This window comes from Apodemus sylvaticus, chromosome 19 (genome assembly GCF_947179515.1).
Source record: "Apodemus sylvaticus chromosome 19, mApoSyl1.1, whole genome shotgun sequence".
Classification (NCBI taxonomy): domain Eukaryota; kingdom Metazoa; phylum Chordata; class Mammalia; order Rodentia; family Muridae; genus Apodemus; species Apodemus sylvaticus.
In genome coordinates, this window is record NC_067490.1 from 25086570 (window position 1) to 25107455 (window position 20886).

General features: G+C 50.7%; 1 protein-coding gene across 2 annotated transcripts in view; it reads left to right on the forward strand.

The window, feature by feature from the left end:
* The window catches only part of Hkdc1 (hexokinase domain containing 1), a 41049-nt gene extending 20748 nt beyond the window's left edge, over nt 1-20301 (forward strand). For both annotated transcript variants that reach the window (XM_052164209.1, XM_052164210.1), the window contains 8 exons: nt 2210-2349; nt 2470-2589; nt 7003-7098; nt 7256-7355; nt 8828-9011; nt 12529-12684; nt 18553-18786; nt 19508-20301. In XM_052164209.1, coding sequence (XP_052020169.1) covers nt 2210-2349; nt 2470-2589; nt 7003-7098; nt 7256-7355; nt 8828-9011; nt 12529-12684; nt 18553-18786; nt 19508-19655 — 1178 coding nt within the window. In that variant the 3' untranslated portion in view covers nt 19656-20301. The remainder of the gene's footprint in view (nt 1-2209; nt 2350-2469; nt 2590-7002; nt 7099-7255; nt 7356-8827; nt 9012-12528; nt 12685-18552; nt 18787-19507) is intronic.
* The last annotated feature ends 585 nt before the right edge of the window (nt 20302-20886 follow it).

Below are 20886 nucleotides of genomic sequence, written 5' to 3' on the forward strand. Positions count from 1 at the left end.
TATCTGTGTGTGTCTGTGTATATGTGTATATGTCTCTCTGTGTGACCTCTTAGTGTGACTCTGTGCATGAGTATATATGTCTGTGTATGTATATATGAGTGTATACATGTATGTATGTGTATGTATGTGTTTGTGTGTTGGTGTGTGTATATGTTTGCATATATGTGTATATATGAGTGTATATGTCTGTGTATGTCAGTGAGTGTGTCTGTGTGTTTGTGCATGTCTATGTGTGTATGTGTGTTTGTGTGTGTCTGTCTGTATATGTGTATGTATGCTTGTATGTGTGTGTCTCTTTGTGTCTATGTGTATATGTGTGTATGTATGTATGTATGTATGTGTGCATATGTGTGTATGTATGAGCCTGTGTGTGTTTGTATGTCTCTGTGTGTCTGGGTGTATGTGTATGTCTGTGTCTGTGTGTGTGTCTATGTGTGTATGTGTGTGTATGTATGTATGTGTGTATGTGTGTATGTATGAGCCTGTGTGTGCTTGTATGTCTCTGTGTGTATGTTTGTATGTGTGTCTATGTGTATGCATGTCCATGTCTGTGTCTGTGTGTCTGTGTGTCTGTGTGTCTGTGTGTCTGTGTGTGTGTTTTCTTGATGTGGATGACAGCAGGAATAGACCTCCTGCTGTGAGCTAGCGGAAGTCCCTGTGCTGCCCCGAGCCTCCCTCTGGACACGTGGCCTTCCGTGGGCCTTCAGGGCTCCCTGTGGCTGGCACTCTTCTGGGGTTTGGGTTCCGGCCTTGTTCCTCACTGTTTCAGCCCTGACTTTTCCAACTCTCAGTCCTGCTGTTCTCTCTGCTCAGCTGAGGGGATCCACTGAGCAGCGGAGTCCGCCTCACCTCTGTGGCCCTCAGGCACTTCTGCATGCCACCCCATGCTTGGGAGGCTGGAGGGCAGCTCGTGGGAACTGGCTCTCTCCTTCCACTTTGCGGACCCGAGAGGCTCAAACGCAGGCTGCTAGCCTGTGCTCAGGCCTTGCAGTTTGCCTGGGTTCTGTCATCTTATCCCACAAACTACTGCCTGGTACCTGAAGATGGAGTATTCCCATTGCATGGGTGTCACCAGCTTATAAGTTTCTGAGGGTCACACACTTTGAATCTCTTAACAACAATGACTTTTCTGGAGCCAAAGTCCTTTGGGTTTACAGAAAAATTGAGAACAGTATAGTATGTGTTTCTTTTTTCTTTCTTTCTTTCTCTTTTCATCTCTTCCTCCGACCCCCCACCTACCTACCCACTTTTCCTCCTTCCCATGTCCCTCAGATCTCCCTGAAGCATCAGCTGCATGCTAGGCTCTGTTCTAGGCCCAGCAATGGAGCAGAGTCCCCGTGCTTATGAATGGAACTTAGACAGGCGGGCAAACGGTAATGTTTAATGACACACGATGCCAGGAAAGGACAGATGCTAGGAAGAAAAACAGAGGTGGCTGGAATGATGTCTTTGGCGAGTTTGGAAAACAGAAAGAGCAGAATGGTCAGAAGCGAGCAGGGGAAGGGAGGACAGTGAGAGACGCTGTGTAGACCAGGCTCTGATGCCGAGGGGCAGGACTGGGGACGGAGGAGGCCTGCAGTCAGAGACCTGCACGGTTCCATGATTCAGGGGTGGAGCTGCTTTCCCAACCAGAGGACGTAGAGATCAGGGAAGAGGGAACGGGAACCAGTTTATACCGGGACAGTGAGATGCTTCCTGTGTAAGCCCAGAAAGCTGGGTCCCACCCCAGGATCCCGTGTGGAGGTGGAAGGAGAGAAGCAACACCACAGACTGTCCTCTGACCTCCAAATATGTGCCCCCTACCCATATCACACACATTCGTGCACATGATAGAAGAGGAGCAGGCTCATGGTTTTGGTGAAGGGTCCCCTGGACTGGTTCAACAGGATGGAAATGCTTTCCAGAGTCCCTGGCACTCGGGTTAGCTGTCCAGGAGTCCCCATTTAAGGCCCCCAGTGCCCGGTTCTGTGCATTATGCGCTATATCAGAAACTTACGACCCACTGGGCAGTAAGGTTTAGAGCTGGAAGAGCCTCGAAAGCTCAGCTTCCTCTCTCTATAGACGTGGAAAGAGGCCCAGGATGGGTCTTTGGGAAATGAGGGCTAAGAAAAATGTTCCGGGCCTCTGTTCTTCTTCCGTGTGTGTGTGTGTGTGTGTGTGTGTGTGTGTGTGTGTGTGTGTGATGCAGCCTCCACTCTCTCTCCCACAGAGAAAGGAAAGTTCCTTGCCCTGGATTTGGGGGGAACTAACTTCCGAGTCCTCCTGGTGAAGATCAGACGCAGGTCGGTGCGAATGTACAACAAGATCTTCGCCATCCCTCTGGAGATCATGCAGGGCACTGGCGAGGAGGTGAGTGTTGGCTGGGTGGGGTGTGGTGGGGTGGGGTGGGGTGGGAGATGGGCAGTGGGGGGAGGGCAGCCGCCGCCCCCTCAGTGCACATCTTGCACGAGCACCTCCTGTTCCCTGCAGCTCTTTGACCACATCGTGCAGTGCATCGCTGACTTCCTGGACTACATGGGCCTGAAGGGTGCCCAGCTGCCTTTGGGTTTCACCTTCTCCTTCCCCTGCAGACAAACGTGCATCGACAAGGTAAGGCAGCCCTGCCAGGCACACGGCTGCCCCAGAGGCCGCCCTCCCCCGGGGCCTCTGCATCCGTGCTCACATTGGGTTTTGTTTGGGAGACAGGGTCTCCTGTATCCCAGGCAGGCCTCAAATTCCTGATGTTGCCAAGGCTCACCATGAATTTCTGATCTTCCTGCTTCCACCTGCTGTGTCCTGGGGTAGCAGGCCTGCACCACCATGCTCAGCACGTGTAGTGCTGAGGATGGGACCCGGCATAGGACATACACTAGGCCAGGACGTTGCTGACTGAGCCACATCACCAGGTCACTGGTCACGCATCTGGGAACACATGGTATAGAGGGACTTAACCATTTAAAGGGTTTTCTGTTTACCTAATTTTATTCCTCCTTATTTTGAAATTCGCAAAATGAGTTAATTCCTTGGTGTCTTCAGGGGACTGGGTGCAGGGCTCCCCACGGGTACCACCATCCATGTTACTCAAGTTCATCTTACAGAATGGCATAGTGTGTCACATGAGCATCCTCCCGAATACAGGAAGCCTTCTCTAGATCACTTCCCACGGTGTGAATGCCAAGCCAGGTGCCAGGAGAGGATGAGAGGGGCCTGGGCACATCAGGACAGCTGCCAGTTCTTTTCCTGAATACTTTTTAACTAGTGTTGTTTGCTCGTTTTTGAGTCTCTGCCTGCATGTACGTCTGCCACACATGTGTGCAGTGCCTGTGGAGGCCACAGAAAGATATCAGATGCCCCAGAACCAGAGTTGCAAGGTAGTCGTGAGCCACCATGTTGGTTCTGAGAACCGAACCCGGGTCCTCTGTAAGAGCAGAGTGCTCCCAACCGCTGAGCCATCTCCAGTCCATCCACAGTTGGTTGGATGTAGCGAGCGGCCCTCTCAGATGTGGCCTAGCACCCACGAAGGGACACAAGTGACATTATTCGAAAGGAGGGGTGCACTCATTTTATGGAGGGGCTTGAGAAGGTGGTGGCCAGCGAAGGACCAGTGACTAGACGGTCAGAGACTAGAACTGGGCGGTGCTTTTCACGTGCTATGAACAGCACCTGAGTTCAGGGAGATGCTGAAGCCGGAGGGTTTTATTGATGACAGAGAGCTCTCAAGCTGTCCTGGTGGCATGTGCTTGTGACACACCAGCATTTAGACACAGAGGCAGCAGGATCAAGAGTTGAAGGCCACCTTTGGCTGTGTAGGGAGTTCAGCTTCAGCCTGGGTTACATGATACCCTGCCCTTCACCAGTGATGATGATGGTGATGATGATGATGATGATGGTGATGATGATGGTGATGATGGTGATAATGATGGTGATGATGATGAAGAGGAGGAGGAAACCCACAGCATCCATGGTGATACTTCTGTGCCAGACACTGCTTTGGGCTCTCCATGAGCTTTGCTTAGGGTTGGGGGAAGAACTGGACAACCGCAGACCCTGACGGGAATTGTCAGACTTCTTCCCCTTTATTGGTTGTGTGACCTTGGGTGTGGTCTTTAACCTTTCTGTGGTTTGGTTTCTTCATTCTTTAAACGAGGCTGGTGAGACAAGTCCACAGTTCACAGCACTTACTGTTCTTGTAAAGGACTCAGGTTCAGTTCCCAGCATGGTGGCTCACGATCATCTGGAATTCCAGGCCCAGGGCATGTGACACCCTCTTCTGAAATTCACACTTACTGGACAGTTAGTTTAGAGGATAAGAGCACTGGCTGCTCTTCCAGAGGACCTGGGTTCGATTCCCAGCACCCACATGACGGTTACAGTATGCAACCTCAGCTCCAGAGGATCCAACACCCTCACACAGACACACAGATACACATGCATGCCAATGCCAATGAGTGTAAACTGAAATTGATGCCTGCACACACATGGTTTGCATAAGCTCACACAGGCACATGCAGGTGTGCCCAGGCATGTGTGCATGTGCATGTGTGCATGTGTGCACATGTATGAGCGCACACAAACACACACTTACATAGGCTTAAAAAATAAGTAACTCTTTATAAAGTGCGGGTAGACTATCTGCTTACTTTGTAGGTGTGTCTGTGGGTTTCCAGATCTCTGTGCAGCTGTACGTGACTATTGTACTCAGTGATAGGATGTAGCAGCTCCACATTACCGATCTAGGAGGCTCTCCACAGTGTGTGACTAAGCAAGGAAAGCAAAGGGTGGAAACTCACACAAAATGTAAATGTGCTCATTTCAAAGTGCAAGCAGGCCGAGAAAAGGGGTTTAGATTTTTCCTGGACTCGCCGTAGCCATTCCTCTTCAGATGACAGAAAGCCTCAGGAGGGTTTAGTTTCATCAGTAACATTTTAGTTTGTTTCTTTGTTTTTTAAACAAATGCACTCACACTATTGCTGCCATTAAGAGTAAACAGACCAAGCCTGGCGATGGCGGACACGCCTTTAATCCCTCAGAAGGTGGAGGCAGGAGGATCTTTGAGTTTGAAGCTAGCCTGGTCTACAGAGTGAATTCCAGGACAGCCAAAGCTATACAGAGAAACCCTGTCTTAAGAACCAAAACAAGGCCGGGCAGTGGTGGCGCACGCCTGTAATCCCAGCACTCTGGGAGGCAGAGGCAGGTGGATTTCTGAGTTCGAGGCCAGCCTGGTCTACAGAGTGAGTTCCAGGACAGCCAGGGCTATACAGAGAAACCCTGTCTCGAAAAAACCAAATCCAAAAAAAAAAAAAAAAAAAAAAAAAAAAAAGTAAAAAAGAAACAAAACAAAAGATTAAATAGGCTAGTGGACGTGGTGGCACACGCCCTTAGTCCCAGCACTTGACAGAAGCAGGCAGAACTCTGTGAGTCTGAGGGCAGCCTGGTCTACACAGAGAGCTCCAGGATTGCCCCACACGGCTGCCAGTACCTCTGAATGATGGCTGGACACAAGTACAGTAATACCTCTGTCCTAAGCCAGTGACATTTCAGGACTGTCCTGATTCCAGGAGGAGAAGGCTGGAGAAGAGGGCACGCAACTGGGAGCAAAGTTACTAATGATCAGTCACAGGGGAAAAGAAAGGAAAACATTATGTCTGTGTAACTGCATTGTATATGTGTCTGTGTCTGTATGTACATATATATATACACACATATGTATATATATATATATATATATATATATATATATATATACACATATATACATACACATGCATGTGTGTCTATGTTTATGTCTGTCCTAGCTGGGAGTGTGTCTGGAGGACTGTGGAGGTCTGGTGGTCGAGAGCCTCAGGCAAGGCAATGTGTAGCCAGAGGTTCTGCGTGCATCCTTCCGGGCTCAGCATCCTAACTCCGCCAGTTGCTCCTACTGTCAGCTTTCTAGGCTGGAGCACTGGCTAGAATCAACCCGTGACCCGGGAACAGCTCCTAAACATTAAAATACCATGACCGTTAAGTGTATTGATACAGAGAAATGAAAACGCACTCAGTCTTGGATCCAAAGGCAGCCAGTCACCCCTTGGGAGACATCATTCTAGGCCCTTTGCTAGGTGGAATATCTATGCCATTTTTTAAGAAGAGATTTATTTGTATGAACACATTGTAGCTGTCTTCAGGAAAACCAGAAGAGAGCTCAGATCCCATTGGTTGCTGCGCATTGAACTCAGGACCTCTGGAAAAAGAGTCAGTGCTCTTAACCACTAATCCGCCTCCCTAGCCCCATATCTATGTCATTTTAAAAGCAAAAGTAGACTTGCAATGGACGGTGGTGGCACACACTTTTAATCCCAGTGTTTGGGAGGCAGAGGCAGTTGAATATCTCTGAGTTCGAGGCCAGGGTGGTTTACAGGGTAAGTCCCAGGATGTCCAAGGCTATACAGAGAAACCCTGTCTTGAAAAACAAAAACAACAACAACAAAAAACAAACAAACAAACAAACAAAAAGAGGCGGGGAGGGCTTCTTCTTTACCTGTGTGTTAATGGCTTTTGTTTAAAAATGTGTGAAGAGCACAGTTTTTCAGTGCTCCATGTTTCTTGGCAGTGTGGTGGTTCTGGTTTGATTTATAATAGCATTGATGATGATGGATAAGATAGCATATCTTCTCAATATTGCTGTGGAGGGGGCAGAGTAGCTTGTATCACTGTGTAATGGTGCTGAGTCTGACATTCTCTAATTCAGCCTCTTGAGAACACCTCTGTCTGTCGTGGGCTGCATTAGCAGTGGGAGGCTCTGACCCCAGACTTTGATTCTGTGTAGCAGTGACAGGAACACACCTGAGTCTTGAAGACCACGCAGAGCCATGGAGAGCCCATTTGGCAGGATCCGTGCTGGGACAGTGGAGGCAGAATCAGGCCAAGAATACACATGGTCTACCAGTGACCAGACTCCGAACCTCGTGCCTATTGGGTCTAAGGTGCTCTGTCATTCCGAGATCGGCTGCCCAAGTAAAGTGTCCCCCCTCTCTGTTTCAGGGGACTCTTGTAGGGTGGACCAAAGGCTTCAAGGCCACTGACTGCGAAGGGGAGGACGTAGTGGACATGCTCCGAGAAGCCATCAAGAGGAGAAACGTAGGCTATGGTGGGGAGGCTCATGCTGGACCTGTCCTCTCCCCCTCCCCCGCCATGATACATACACCCAGGCCACGGGGCACAGGCCTCGGTCTGCCTAGGGCCAAGGAACCCCTCGCACAGCCTGCTTCAGGGCAGCTGCTTGCTTCCCTTGCAGGAGTTTGACCTGGACATCGTTGCTATCGTGAATGACACGGTGGGGACCATGATGACCTGTGGCTACGAAGATCCCAGGTGCGAGATTGGCTTGATTGCAGGTACGTGGTCAGGCGTGGTGCCTCAGATGGTGGACTGGTCCCCTCGGACTCTCCTGCGCACTGCTGGGGTTGCCGCTCTGTTGTCAGGGTTCGATTCAACCCTGGGGACCCAGGTCGATTCAGCCCGGGGACCCAGGTCGGGTCATTCCCAGACTTTCTCTCCAAGGCTGTGTGCCAAGGTCCTTCTTTTCTTTGAGGAAGAAGATACACAAAGAAGGAGTTTTTCTTTTCTTCACTTTTTCCCCTTCATGTTTTGGAGATTTCCGCAGATGTATAGTGTGGTTCCAGTTTTCTGCTTCTTCCCTTGTGGTGTCTAAACGCCAAACAGGGAGGGATGGAGAAGAATCAAGTTCTGAGGTCTGCCAGGCGGTGGTAGTGCACACCTGTAATCCCAGCACTTGGGAGGCAGAGGCAGGTGGATTTCTGAATTTGAGGCCAGCCTGGTCTACAGAGTGAGTTCCAGGACAGCCAGGGCTACACAGAGAAACCCTGTCTCGAAAAAACACAAAACAAACAAAACACAAAAAAGGTTCTGGGGTCCACATTTTCCCTTGATGTGCCTGGGCTCCAGTACACACAGGACAGGACAGGATGAAGCCAAATCCGAAACGCATGGGTCAGCAGGACCTGGGCCTGGCGGGGACGGCTGGGCAGGGAGGAGGGTTCCTCCTGAGATGGCAGTATCACACGCGCTCAGTGGTCAGTGCTCTTAGACAGCATTCACATAAACAGCTCGTGCATATACATACACCTTACGTGGGGTGACCCAAGGGTTGCAGAGTTTGGGAGAAAGAGGTGAGACTCTCCAGTGTGGACAAAGGTCACTGGCTGAAGGCTAATCCTGACGTGCCTTGTTAGCGCCGGGAGGCAATCCAGGCCTCCGGGATCCCCCAGAGAGGAGGAAGCCCCAAGGACAAAAGGAGTCCGTCACTGTGCACCGAGTTCAGGGCTGTGCAGTAATCATGGCGATAGGCAAGAGGGACACGATGGTAATGGTAATGAGGGTGATGATGCTACTGCTGCGAGGATGCTGAGGCTGGGGATGCTGAGGCTGGGGATGCTGATGATTGACGATGATGATAGGAAGGATGGAGATGCTGCTGCTGCTGCTGCTGCTTACAGTGATGTCAATGATGACTCTGATGACGATGGGTATGATGAGGGTAGCGGGGAAGATGATGATGATAATGATGGTGATGATGGTGGTGGTGGTGGTGGTGGTGGTGGTGGTGGTGGTGGCGAGAATCATTCATTGCCTACTTGACAGGTAGAATACACAGATGTCACCATGTTTTTCCCTTTTAACAACTCCATAGGGCACTTGTTCAAGACCGGCCAGCTGAATGGAAAGCTGGAACCCCGTCCAAGCTCTGTCTCGGACCTCAGACACCAACTTGCTCCTGGCACTCATCAGCCTGTGTTAGACCTAGTGTCACCTGTGAGGACTGAAGTCCCTTCATGATTCCTTCCAGGGACAGGAAGCAACGTGTGCTACATGGAGGAAATGAGGAACATCGAGCTGGTGGACGGGGACGAAGGCCGGATGTGCATCAACACGGAGTGGGGTGGGTTTGGCGACAACGGCTGCATCGATGACATTCGCACCCAGTACGACAAGGAGGTGGATGAGGGCTCCCTGAACGCCGGCAAGCAGAGGTGAGAAGGCCAGACGGGGTGTGTCGTGTGTGAAGGGAATGTGTGGACGTGATCCCGCGCGCGCGTGTGTGTGTGTGTGTGTGTGTGTGTGTGTGTGTCTGTCATGTGTGAAGGGGTTGTATGTAGACATGATCCTGTGGGGTGTGTCATGTGTGGACATGATCCCGTGAGTCTGTATGTTGTATGTGAAGGGATTACATGTAGATGTGATCCCATGGGAGGTGCGTGTTTCATGTGTGAAGGGATTGCATGTAGATGTGATCCTGTGGGCTTTTGTTCAACCCCCTTCCTTCCAAGTAACTCCAGGGCATTTCTATGCCTGCTCTATCCCCCTTTAGCTCCCAAATAAATGGCCCGGAGCGAGACCTGATCTATTGATTACCAAGCCGCATGCTGGGCAGATGCTCATCTGGTCTCACATCATTGGCTGCTTACTTCCCAGCCCCGTGGTCTTTTACTCGGAGTCTCCCCTGGCTCGCTCTGTTCCACGTGTGTCCTCACGACGACTCACGTGATGACCTTCTCCTCTTCCTCCTCTTCTCTTCTCTTTCACTTGGAATCCCCTGACTGGGGTCAGATGTCCCGCTCTGTGCTCTCCTGCCCAGCTATGGGCTGATAAGCTCTTTATTAACCCACCAGAGGTGATGGAAAAGAATTTTTACACATCACTGAGACGGGAGATGCTATAAATAACAGGCCAGTGCCAACATCAGGACTGCCACCAGATCCCCGGGCACAGCAACCAGCATCTGAGTACACAGTGCACAGCTCTGTGCCTCAGCAGATGCCTTCTCTCCAAACCCACGGAGCAGGTCTGCTCTGGTGGCACCAGCCTGGCAGCTTTCTCTGTGCTTCTTACATCTCTGTACCAGATGCCAGGACGGGGAATAAAAGAAGCCACCTTGATTTCTGACAGGAGAGGGAGGGGTCCCTTTTCTAATTACCACAAGGTACTTTGAAGGCTCATGGGCTCTGGAAGCCAGGCAGAAGCTGTCAGAATGTCTGCTTGCAGAGTGCCCAGGTACCACAGAGCAGAGGTGTGGTGACCTAGCCGGCCGTAACATGGGTTTTGACTAGGCCCTTGGCCTTTTAAGGCCAGTGAATTCTAAGGGGCGGGAAAGTAGTCCCCGGGACGGATGGGAAGGCTGACCTGGACACGGTGTCACATCCTAACACAGCCACAAGCCTTTGTAAGATACACTGCAGTTACTAACTTCTCAAAAGGCCGAAGATAATGAGCGGCTTCTAGACACCTTACGGCAGATTCCCACCTGCATTCTGACTCTCACTGGAAGAGAGGGCTGGCTTGGTGTGAAGCTGGCAGATGAGGCCTCAGGAGTGACTCTGGCCCTGTGGCTCGTGTTTCTGGACTGAGAGTGTAATGGAGCGGGACTGGAATTTTGAATGAAATGTGGACATGCGGGCTGGGTGGGGGGAGGTTGGTGGGGTGGGGGGAGGTTGGTGGGGTGGGGGGAGGTTGGTGGGGGTGAGGAGGGGGTTATCGTAGACATGAAGGGAGAACAACCAGAAACATCTGGAAGAGTCCAGAGCAGGGAGAGAAAATAATAGACTAACCACGGCCAGCAGGGTGAACTGGGCCTGAGAGGAGAGAGTGCGTGGCCAGATGGCCGGGTTATATGGGGATCAAAAGCTGGGGAAAGGCAAGTCCGTGGGCTACAGGCTGAGATGGGCCAGGAGGCCAGCACACGCTTTGGTGCACGAGTGGGCGCCACGGTTAGCCATTGGTCCCAAGATCCCTTTGGACCTGACGAAGCCACCTTCCATAATGCTGTGTGGCAGTGTTTTCCTGTTCGTTCCTTGCACAGCTGTGGGTGTGAGACCGGTGTTCAGATGACAGAACTTGCGTTTCCATTCACCTCAGGCTGGCGGGAGTTCGGCTCCACAGCACAGCACAGTGACAGCACAGCACAGCACAGCACAGTGACAGCACAGCACAGTGGCAGCACAGCACAGTGACAGCACAGCACAGCACAGCACAGTGACAGCACAGCACAGCACAGTGACAGCACAGCACAGTGGCAGCACAGCACAGCACAGCACAGTGACAGCACAGCACAGCACAGTGACAGCACAGCACAGCACAGTGACAGCACAGCACAGTGGCAGCACAGCACAGCACAGTGACAGCACAGCACAGCACAGTGACAGCACAGCACAGTGGCAGCACAGCACAGCACAGCAGAGCACAGCACAGCACAGCACAGTGACAGCACAGCACAGTGGCAGCACAGCACAGCACAGTGACAGCACAGCACAGCACAGTGACAGCACAGCACAGTGGCAGCACAGCACAGCACAGTGACAGCACAGCACAGCACAGTGACAGCACAGCACAGCACAGTGACAGCACAGCACAGTGGCAGCACAGCACAGCACAGTGACAGCACAGCACAGTGGCAGCACAGCACAGCACAGTGACAGCACAGCACAGCACAGTGACAGCACAGCACAGTGGCAGCACAGCACAGCACAGTGACAGCACAGCACAGCACAGTGACAGCACAGCACAGTGGCAGCACAGCACAGCACAGCAGAGCACAGCACAGCACAGTGACAGCACAGCACAGTGGCAGCACAGCACAGCACAGTGACAGCACAGCACAGCACAGTGACAGCACAGCACAGTGGCAGCACAGCACAGCACAGTGACAGCACAGCACAGCACAGTGACAGCACAGCACAGCACAGTGACAGCACAGCACAGTGGCAGCACAGCACAGCACAGTGACAGCACAGCACAGCACAGCCCAGCACAACCCAGCACAGCACAGCCCAGCACAGCACAGCACAGCACAGCACAGCATAGCACAGCACAGCATAGCATAGTGACAGCACAGCACAGCACAGCACAACACAGCACAGCACACACAGCACAACACACAGCACACACAGCACAGCACAGCACAGTGACAGCGGGATTGCACGTTCCCGCGTGCTGAGCCTTCCCAGCGCAGGCCGCCTCCGAAGCCCCTTCCTCTCTCACTGCAAATCCTTATGGAGCACGGTGGAAAGGGAAAAGGATTCAATTATTTTAGCATCTCTTGAGTAGCTTGTTGTGATCACTGGTGGGCAGATGTCTTCCAAGGCAAAATTGATGTCCTGGTGTCTAAAAGCAAAACCAAAACCCAAGTGGACGAGACACTGAGCAGCTCAGGCAGGTAGCACCAGGCTGAGAGAGAGTTGGCGCTGTGGCCAGGCACGGGGTGACCCTGCCTCCTTAGAATCCTGTTCTGCTCTCAGTGTACAGAGGGAGCTTACAGTAGGGGCTCATGCCATGTAATGGGATGTGGGAAGCTGGGCTTGGCTCCCAGGTCGCTCTGAGGCCCACCTCTCTCACTTCACCCTCTTCTCTGTAGTAGGTTTATTTGACAGCTGCAGAGAGAGCCTCCTGTGAACCGTGAGCTTCAGGTGCAGGGGCTTGCTTCCCACACCCAGACCGGCATCCTCAAAGAGCACTTGCTCGCCTCACGGGTCTCATCCCCTCTTCCCCGCACAGATATGAGAAAATGACCAGTGGGATGTACCTGGGGGAGATTGTGAGGCGGATCCTGATCGACCTCACCCGGCAGGGCCTCCTCTTCCGAGGGCAGATTTCAGAGCGACTCCGGACCAGGGGTATCTTTGAAACCAAATTCCTGTCCCAGATTGAAAGGTGACGTATGACCAAACTTACTTGCTCCATTTGGGATGCTGGGGGCAGGGGATGGCTGCTCTTCCCTACAGGGGGGCGGGGAGATTGGAGATTGGGTGATGAAAGCAAGACTGGCAATGTGGCTCAGTGGGTAGGGTGCTCGCTTAGCAGGCGTGAAGCCCTGGGTTCGATCCCTGGTATCTTCATGGAGAAACAGAGAGGGTGGGTAGGAAGATGCCGGTAGCATGGCGGTCACTCACGGCCACGCCACTGTCTCTCCACCTGCATCCAATCCCAGCCCAGAGGACAGCACCCTGCCTGGGGATAGATTAGCCCCGGGCCACTTAACTGAAAGGACTGGATTCTCTACCAAGGTTCCAGAAGGGCAGCACAGGAATGAACTTAGGCTAAATGTTATCCCGCCTCTATATTGAAAAGATGGTGTACCCGTGGCAAAGACATATCTGGAAAGGGGAATCACTCATATGCTTGTTACCACATACAGCTACTTTGAATTCTGCGTGTTTTGTCCCCTCTTGAGTTCTTTAATGTATGTAAGCTTATTTGATACATACCATATTACATGCAATTTACATATTATGTATCCAGTGTTTAGTCATAGAGATTTTCACTTACAATGCTAGGCTGTTTGTTTGTTTTTAGAAAGGGTCTGACATAGCCCAGGTGGCTAAAGTCGCAGTGCAGCTGAGGCCTGCCTCTGCCTCCCAAGTCCCAGTGTCTGCACTTTGCCCTGCGTCTGCTTCTTGCTTTACTATATTCAATATGGAGGACTTTAAACCGCTTCGTAAGTAGAGCAGCGAGCGGAGAGACAGACCCAGTGTCCCATGGCTGCTCTCACAGAGGGCAGCTCCTCACCAGACTGTGACTGTCCCGCAGTCCCGGGGCCCCTGCCGCTGGCCAGCTTCATCTGAGACAGAGCCCACACCCTACGGCAGCTCATTTATGAATATTTCAAGATGCAGCTCTAAAGTAGGAGCTCTTTTTAAAAAAAAAAATCATAACCAGGGGCTGGAGAGATGGCTCAGCAGTTAAGAGCACTGACTGCTCTTCCAGAGGTCCTGAGTTCAAATCCCAGCAATCACATGGTGGCTCACAACCATCTGTAATGGGATCCGATTCCCTCTTCTGGTGTGTCTGAAGAGAGCTACAGTGTACTCATACACATTAAATAAATAAACCTTTAAAGAAATAAATAGAATATTTAAAAGAAATCATGACCAACTACCATTATCACACCCCAAATAGCTAATGTTAACCCTAAAATGTCAGAAACGCCTTCTCTGAGTTGTTTCTTGAACTGCCAGAGAAACACAAGCACAGCAGTGCAGTTGTTGGGATGCGTTAGTAGGCACGCAGGGCCCTTCTGTTTGATTGGCGTGTCTAAAGTACGTTTCACTCTGCAGACGCCCTCTTCCTTGCTTTCCCTAACTGCACAGCTGCTGAGGAAACCCTGTTTTGCCCTTCGACTTTCCTGTATTCCAGACTTGGATGCTATGACAACACTCCGTTCTCTCCCTTGTCTCTTAAATCTTCTGGAAATCTTACATTCACCCTGGACCCCTGATCAGTTTCAGTGTCGAATTTCCGTCTGTCTGTCCTTCTTCTATGTTGTCACTGTTCATCAAAGCGCATGGCGGCAATCTTGCGTTGCCAGCATTAGTTGGTTAGACTATTTCTTGGAAGCAAACTTTCCTTTATCAGCTTGCTAGTGTAATGATCATTTTGAAATACTGCATAGAACTTTCCTCTTACTATACTATAATTTACTAAACCTCCCCTTAGTATGCGATGCCAAGGTTATAATTTATGAATTTTTGTTATTCTGAGGAAACACAATAATAGTTACTCTTTTTGCACACAGTCATTTGCATTTTATGAATTATTTACTTAGGAGTAGAAGCATTTGACAAATGGAGTGCTTCCCTGAGGGTACACTGTTTTTATGGAAAGCAGCTTCTGAGGCTGGGGTGTGGCTCAGTTGGTAGGATCCCCTGGTACGCACAAAGCCCATGGCTCACATCCCCAGAACAGCATAAGCCAGGTCTGGTGGTGCACACATGTAACCTTAGTACAAGGAGACAAAGAAAGAGAAGTTTAAGGTCATGTTTGGTCATATAATGAGTTCTAGGGCAGCCTGGGCTATCTGAGACCCTGTCCAAAAGAACAAACAAACAAACAAAAACAAGCAAACAAACAAACTAGTGCTTTGTATTTCTGCTGCCACCAGCTACGAAGATATGCTGGTTCTTCTCGATCTGTGCTCAATCACTGAACTTTATTAGTCTTTCTGATTAGATGGTTTTGAGTGAAAAAGCCCTCCTGGTGTCAGTAATGGACATAAAGAGAGAGCAAGCCAGGTATAGTGGTACACACCTCTCATCTAAGCCCTGGAGAGGCAGAAACAGGGGGATTCCTTTGGGCTACACAGGGAGAGCTAGGCAGGCCAGGACTGTATAACAAGACTTTATTCCAAAGCTACAATTAAACAAACAACACAAGAAAACCAATACATCAATGTGCTCGCATTACCAGTGAAATCAGGGCACTCACAAAGGAGCTCCCGTAGGTTCTTCCTGTCTGGAGAGCTGGCCGTAGACGGTAATATCACTGTAAAATTGGGGTCTAGAAAGACAGGGCTCAGGGGTTAAGAGCAGTGGCTGACCTTACAGAGGAACTGGGTTCGGTTCCCAGCATCCTTGTGGCCGCTCACAACTGCCTGGAACTCCAATCCCAGCCAGCCCTCTTCTGGCTTCTGTGGGTGATAGCCACTCACACAGTGCAAGCAAAACACTCAGACACATAAAACGAAAATAATAAACCTTTAAAAAGAAGAGGAGGGGGGAGGAGGAGGAGTCACCGGTGGTCTGGCCTGCTAAGGGGCAGGTATAACAGTGGGATCCTCTGAGAACAGCTTCTCCCTCAGTCGGCCTGACTCACCTGTGTCTGTGTTCTGTGTCCCCTCAGCTCAAGCAAGTCGTTTCTAGAAGCCTAGCATGGTGGTTGCTTGTATCTCAGCACTCAGCTGAGGCAGGAGATTCAGAGTTTGAGGCCAGTCTAGGCTTCAAAGGAAGATCCTGGAGGGAGGGAGAGGAGAAGGGAGGGGGGCAAGAGTTCACTTTCTCTGTTGGTGGAGGGCTTGCCTGGCATGAAGGACACTCTGAGTTCCATTCCTAGCATCACAGGATACATAAAAATTTAAAAGTAAGTGAAAGGAAGAAAATAAGAAGTGTCTGTGACCCAACCAGTCAGTGTCTCAGGAGCTGTCTGTCCTTCCTATGATCTGACCAGTGTCTCAGGAGCTGTCTGTCCTTCCTATGATCTGACCAGTGTCTCAGGAGCTGTCTGTCCTTCCTATGATCTGACCAGTGTCTCAGGAGCTGTCTGTCCTTCCTATGATCTGACCAGTGTCTCAGGAGCTGTCTGTCCTTCCGCCTTCCTAGGCAGTGACCAACATTAAAACACACTCACTGAGACAAAAAATAAAACCCTCGGACTGAGGAGATGACTCAGAGGTTAAGAGCACTGACTGTTCTTCCAGAGGTCCTGAGTTCAAATCCCAGAAACCACATGGTGGCTCACAACCATCTGTAATGGGATCTGACACCCTCTTCTGGTGTGTCTGAAGACAACTACAGTGTACTTACATATAATAAATAAATAAATCTGAGAGGAGAGAGAGAGAGAGAGAGAGAGAGAGAGAGAGAGAGAGAGAGAGAGAGAGAGAGAGAACCCATACAAATGCATTCAGCCCAAGACAAACAGCACTCAGTGCTTTATCCCCCTGGTCTCTGCAGCCATGACATAAAATGGCTTCACCTCCAGGGGCTGCAGATTCGTGGTCATTCTGTCCCTGGCTGGCCCACGGTGACCCCGCCTCCAGGGTGGCTTGTCAGCCGTTCTTTTGAGGGTTCATCAAGCATGCCACTTCACAGGCCTTGGCCTGAGGCTCAGCGCTCAGAGCAGGTTGTCTTCACTTGTTACCGGCTCACTGTGCCTTAACTGGGGTGTAGACTTGATGCCAGCTTGTCCCACAGTGCCCTTTCTCTGTATACGTTCATGATTCTAGCAGGTTCCCATTCTTTTTCATCGTTTTGTTTTTGTTTTTCTCTCTGTGTAGCCCTGGCTGCCCTGGAACTCACTCTCTAGACCAGGCTGGTCTCGAACTCAGAGATCTGCCTGCCTCTGCCTCCCAAGTTCTGGGATCAAAGGTGTGCGCCACCACCACCTGGCTGGTTCCCATTCTTTTTTAAAAAAAAAACCTATTTTTTTTTGAGTTTTTCATATATACATGTAATTTATTTTGATCAAACCCACCCCATTCCTCCCCACCAGTTCCTACCTCACCCCCTCCCACACTATTCCCTCCCCAGTTTCATGAATTCTTTTAAAGAAAACCCACGGGGTGGGTCTCACCCTGCCTGTATGGTCATGGCCATGTGCGGGAGCACGGGCAGCCTCCCAGGGCCCCCATCCCTGAAGAGCGCTCTCTCAAGCGGGCTCCTCCTTCAGCAGCCATCAACGGCCCGCAGCTCCTCAGCCAGGGAGCTCTGTGGCCTCCTCTGCCCTCCAGGCTGTGGGCTAAGCCTTTCTCGGGTGGCGCATGCGCGCAGTCACCGCCGCCGCTCTGAGTTATGTGTGCAGCTATCTTGTCGTGTCTGGTTTTCTTTTTAAGTTCTATTTATTTTTACTTATCTGAGTACACCATTGCTCTCCTCAGACACACCAGAAGAGGGCATCAGATCCCATTACAGAAGCTTGTGAGCCACCATGTGGTTGCTGGGAATTGAACTCAGGACCTCTGGAAGAACAGTCAGTGTTCTTAACCGCTGAACCATCTCCCCAGCTCAATGTCCAGTTTCGGTGTAGTAGTCACCCACTACCTCTGGTTCTTTCTGCCTCCTTCTCTGAGATGACACCTAAACCCTGGGAGGAGAGGATGTGACCCATATGTCCCTATTAGGGATCACCACCCAGCGATCTCTATTCTCTCTGTGCCTTGACCAGTTGTGTGTCCCTGGATTAAGGGTCCCTGGATCAAGGTCTCATCATATGCCATATATTTCTTTGGTGTTGTTTAAAGATCTATTTTATTTTATGTATGGGAGTACACTGCCAGTGTCTTCAGACAGAAGAGGGCATCATATAGATGGCCCTGAGCCACCATGTGGTTGCTGGGATTTGAACTCAGGACCTCTGGAAGAGCAGTCAGTGCTCCTAACCTCTGAGCCATCTCTCCAGTCCGCCCCCCCCACCATGTATTACTTTAGTCACTTGATCATTGAATATCCCTGTGCAGCTTGCTGCTGAGAACGTGCTTTTATCTTCAAAGAGCATATATTCTACTGTGTTGACAGTACACACATCTAATGCCAGCACTGGGGACGTAGAAGCAGGTAGAGTATCATGACTTTGAGACTGACTGCAGAGTGGATGCCGGGCCAGCCAGAGGCTACATAGCAAGAAACAAAACCCAAAACCATAGAAATAGAAACAGGAGGTTAAATTGGCTTCCAGACTGTGGAAAGAGTACTACAGGGGAGTGCTAAGCTGCCGTTGAGACTTTAAGAGGTTAGATATCCCTTGTACCTTGAACCTCAGACTCTGGGGAAATGGGCATCTGGTATTGACGACCCTAATATTAGCTCTTAGTGAGAGACAGGCAAGAGTGTGCTTTTACATCGTGCTCTTTAAAGGCAATAGGACTTCCTAGGGTGGGGGACTTTTCCTGTGTCTCTGACTTTCTGCAGCCCCAGCCATTGCCACAGTCCATTAGGCTAAGGCACAGCCAGGTGACAAGACTCTGGATCACAGGACTTCCGGTCCAGGGGCTGGAAGCAGCAGCTGATATTCTGTCCGGCTCATCCACAGTGACCGGCTGGCCCTCCTGCAGGTCAGGAGGATCCTGCAGCAGCTGGGCCTGGACAGCACATGCGAAGACAGCATCGTGGTGAAGGAGGTGTGCGGGGCTGTGTCCCGGAGGGCTGCCCAGATGTGCGGCGCCGGCATGGCTGCCATCGTAGAGAAGAGGAGAGAGGACCAGGGCCTCCAGCACTTCAAGGTCACCGTGGGCGTGGACGGCACACTATACAAGCTGCACCCACAGTGAGTCCCCAAGATGGGCGTGGGAACCAGGACAAAAAGGGCAGGCAAGTGGGTGGCCCCGGCTGGACCCACACAGACTCCTCATCTTCACAGCGGGCTTAAGTTTATTAGCTTCAGTAACAAAAGCTGTTACTTGTTTTGGCGGCAAGTGGGGGAAGGCAGCTGGAAGGGAAGGTTAAGAGAGTTTCTCTATATAGTCCTGGCTGTCCCGGAGCTCACTTTGTAGACCAGGCTAGACTCGAACTCACAGAGATCCACTTGCCTCTGCCTCCCCAGTGCTGGGATTAAAGCTGTGTGCCACCACCTCCCAGTAGAAGCTATTATTTTGTTCAATGTTTCTCATCTTATTTTGGTGACAAGAGATGAGGAATAAGATTTTAAAATTCCTGTGGTGCTGATCTCTGACTTACAGCTTCTTTTCTTTGTCCCTTAGGTGACACACATTTTGGGGTTTGGTTTTTACAAATATAGCCATTTAAGTATCTTTACATCGATTTTGTACTTATGTGTATCTATGTACATATGTGGATGCACAGTATTAGTTCTCTTCTATCAGCAGTGGGACCCTTAGTTTGGTCCTGAGAGAATCCTACAGCTGGCACCACACTTGACTCACGGGAGTGGAGTTTTCACCTAGGCTGGGGAGGAAAACTTGGTCACCACGATAGAGTCCACCAACCTCACTACAAGGGCTGACGTCCCATCTTCCTCTTTGTCCCAGCTTCTCCCGGATACTGCAGGAGACAGTGAAAGAGCTGGCCCCTCAGTGCGACGTGACGTTCATGTTGTCAGAAGACGGCAGTGGGAAGGGCGCAGCTCTGATCACAGCTGTAGCCAAGAGGTTGCAGCAGCCACGGAAGGACAACTAGGTGGCCCAGCCGGGTGATGACCAGGGACAACCGGACGGCCTCCTGGCTGGCCTTCCTCTCTCCGTCCTCCAAGCATCCTGGTGCTGGCTTGGCAGTGACTACCAGCAACACCTCTGTTTGGCACATTTTAGCCAAAGATGGGCTGACTTTCAAAATCAAAGGACCTGGCCCCAAAGATCCCTTTTGGCAAGTCTTTCACTTGGGCCGTGAGCTTATAGCATCAGGACTCAGGGTTGCTGGGGTGCCCCTTTCAGGCATTACACTACCTCTGGTGGGAAACTGGGCCTGAACCCTGGAGAGGGAGGCAGGCTTAGTGAACTAGGGAATCTCGGTTAACACGGCCTCACTTGTCTTGTTGGCTTCATAGGCACCGGGGTGGGGGTCGGAGGAGCAAGGGCTTTGGCACCTGCATCTCCAAATGTGGCGGAACGCACTGCCCTGGAGCCAGGAGGAATCTCACCCACTTCAGGGCACTCTGAGCACCTGGGGTGTCATCCCCCTTGTGTGTACTGTGGGGTGGGACACCATTCAAGGTAGTTTTTCATTCATGTAACGCGATAGGTGTCACTGTTGTCTGCATTTGTTTCAAGGACTGTTAGGTATAGGAATACAGTCCATGAATAAAAGAAACTTGGGTGTCCAGGAACCTTGGCGTGAGGTATTGAGCTTTCTCCCGAGAGGCTTGCTACCATCTCCGTGTTCTGTCAAGTCCTGAGAATAAGGGATCTGTAGAGTCCAGTCCAGACTTCCTGCTCACAGAAGATCTACGGAAACGAGTATCCAAATTTCACGTGATTGAAGTGAGGGGCTTCCCAAGACTGAGCAGTGACCATGTGACCTGACAGTGCTTGCTCTTGAACTGGTGTCAGCTGGAAGTTGTATGTGTGAGTATGTGTACATGTACACGTGGCCATGTGCAGGTGTGAGTGCATGTATACATACATGTAGATGTGTGTTCATGTGTGTATTTGTGTATGTGCATATGTATATGTGCGTTCAAGTGTGTATTTGTGTGTGTGTACATGTAGATGTGTGTTCATGTGTGTATTTGTATGTGCATACATGTATATGTGTGTTCATGTGTGTATTTGTGTGTGTGCACACGCAGATGTATATTCATATATAGGTGTGAGTGTAGGTGTGTGTGTGTGCACATGTGGATATGTGTTCATGTGTACATGTGTATATTTGTGTACATACGCATGTAAGTGTATATTCATGTGCGTGTGTG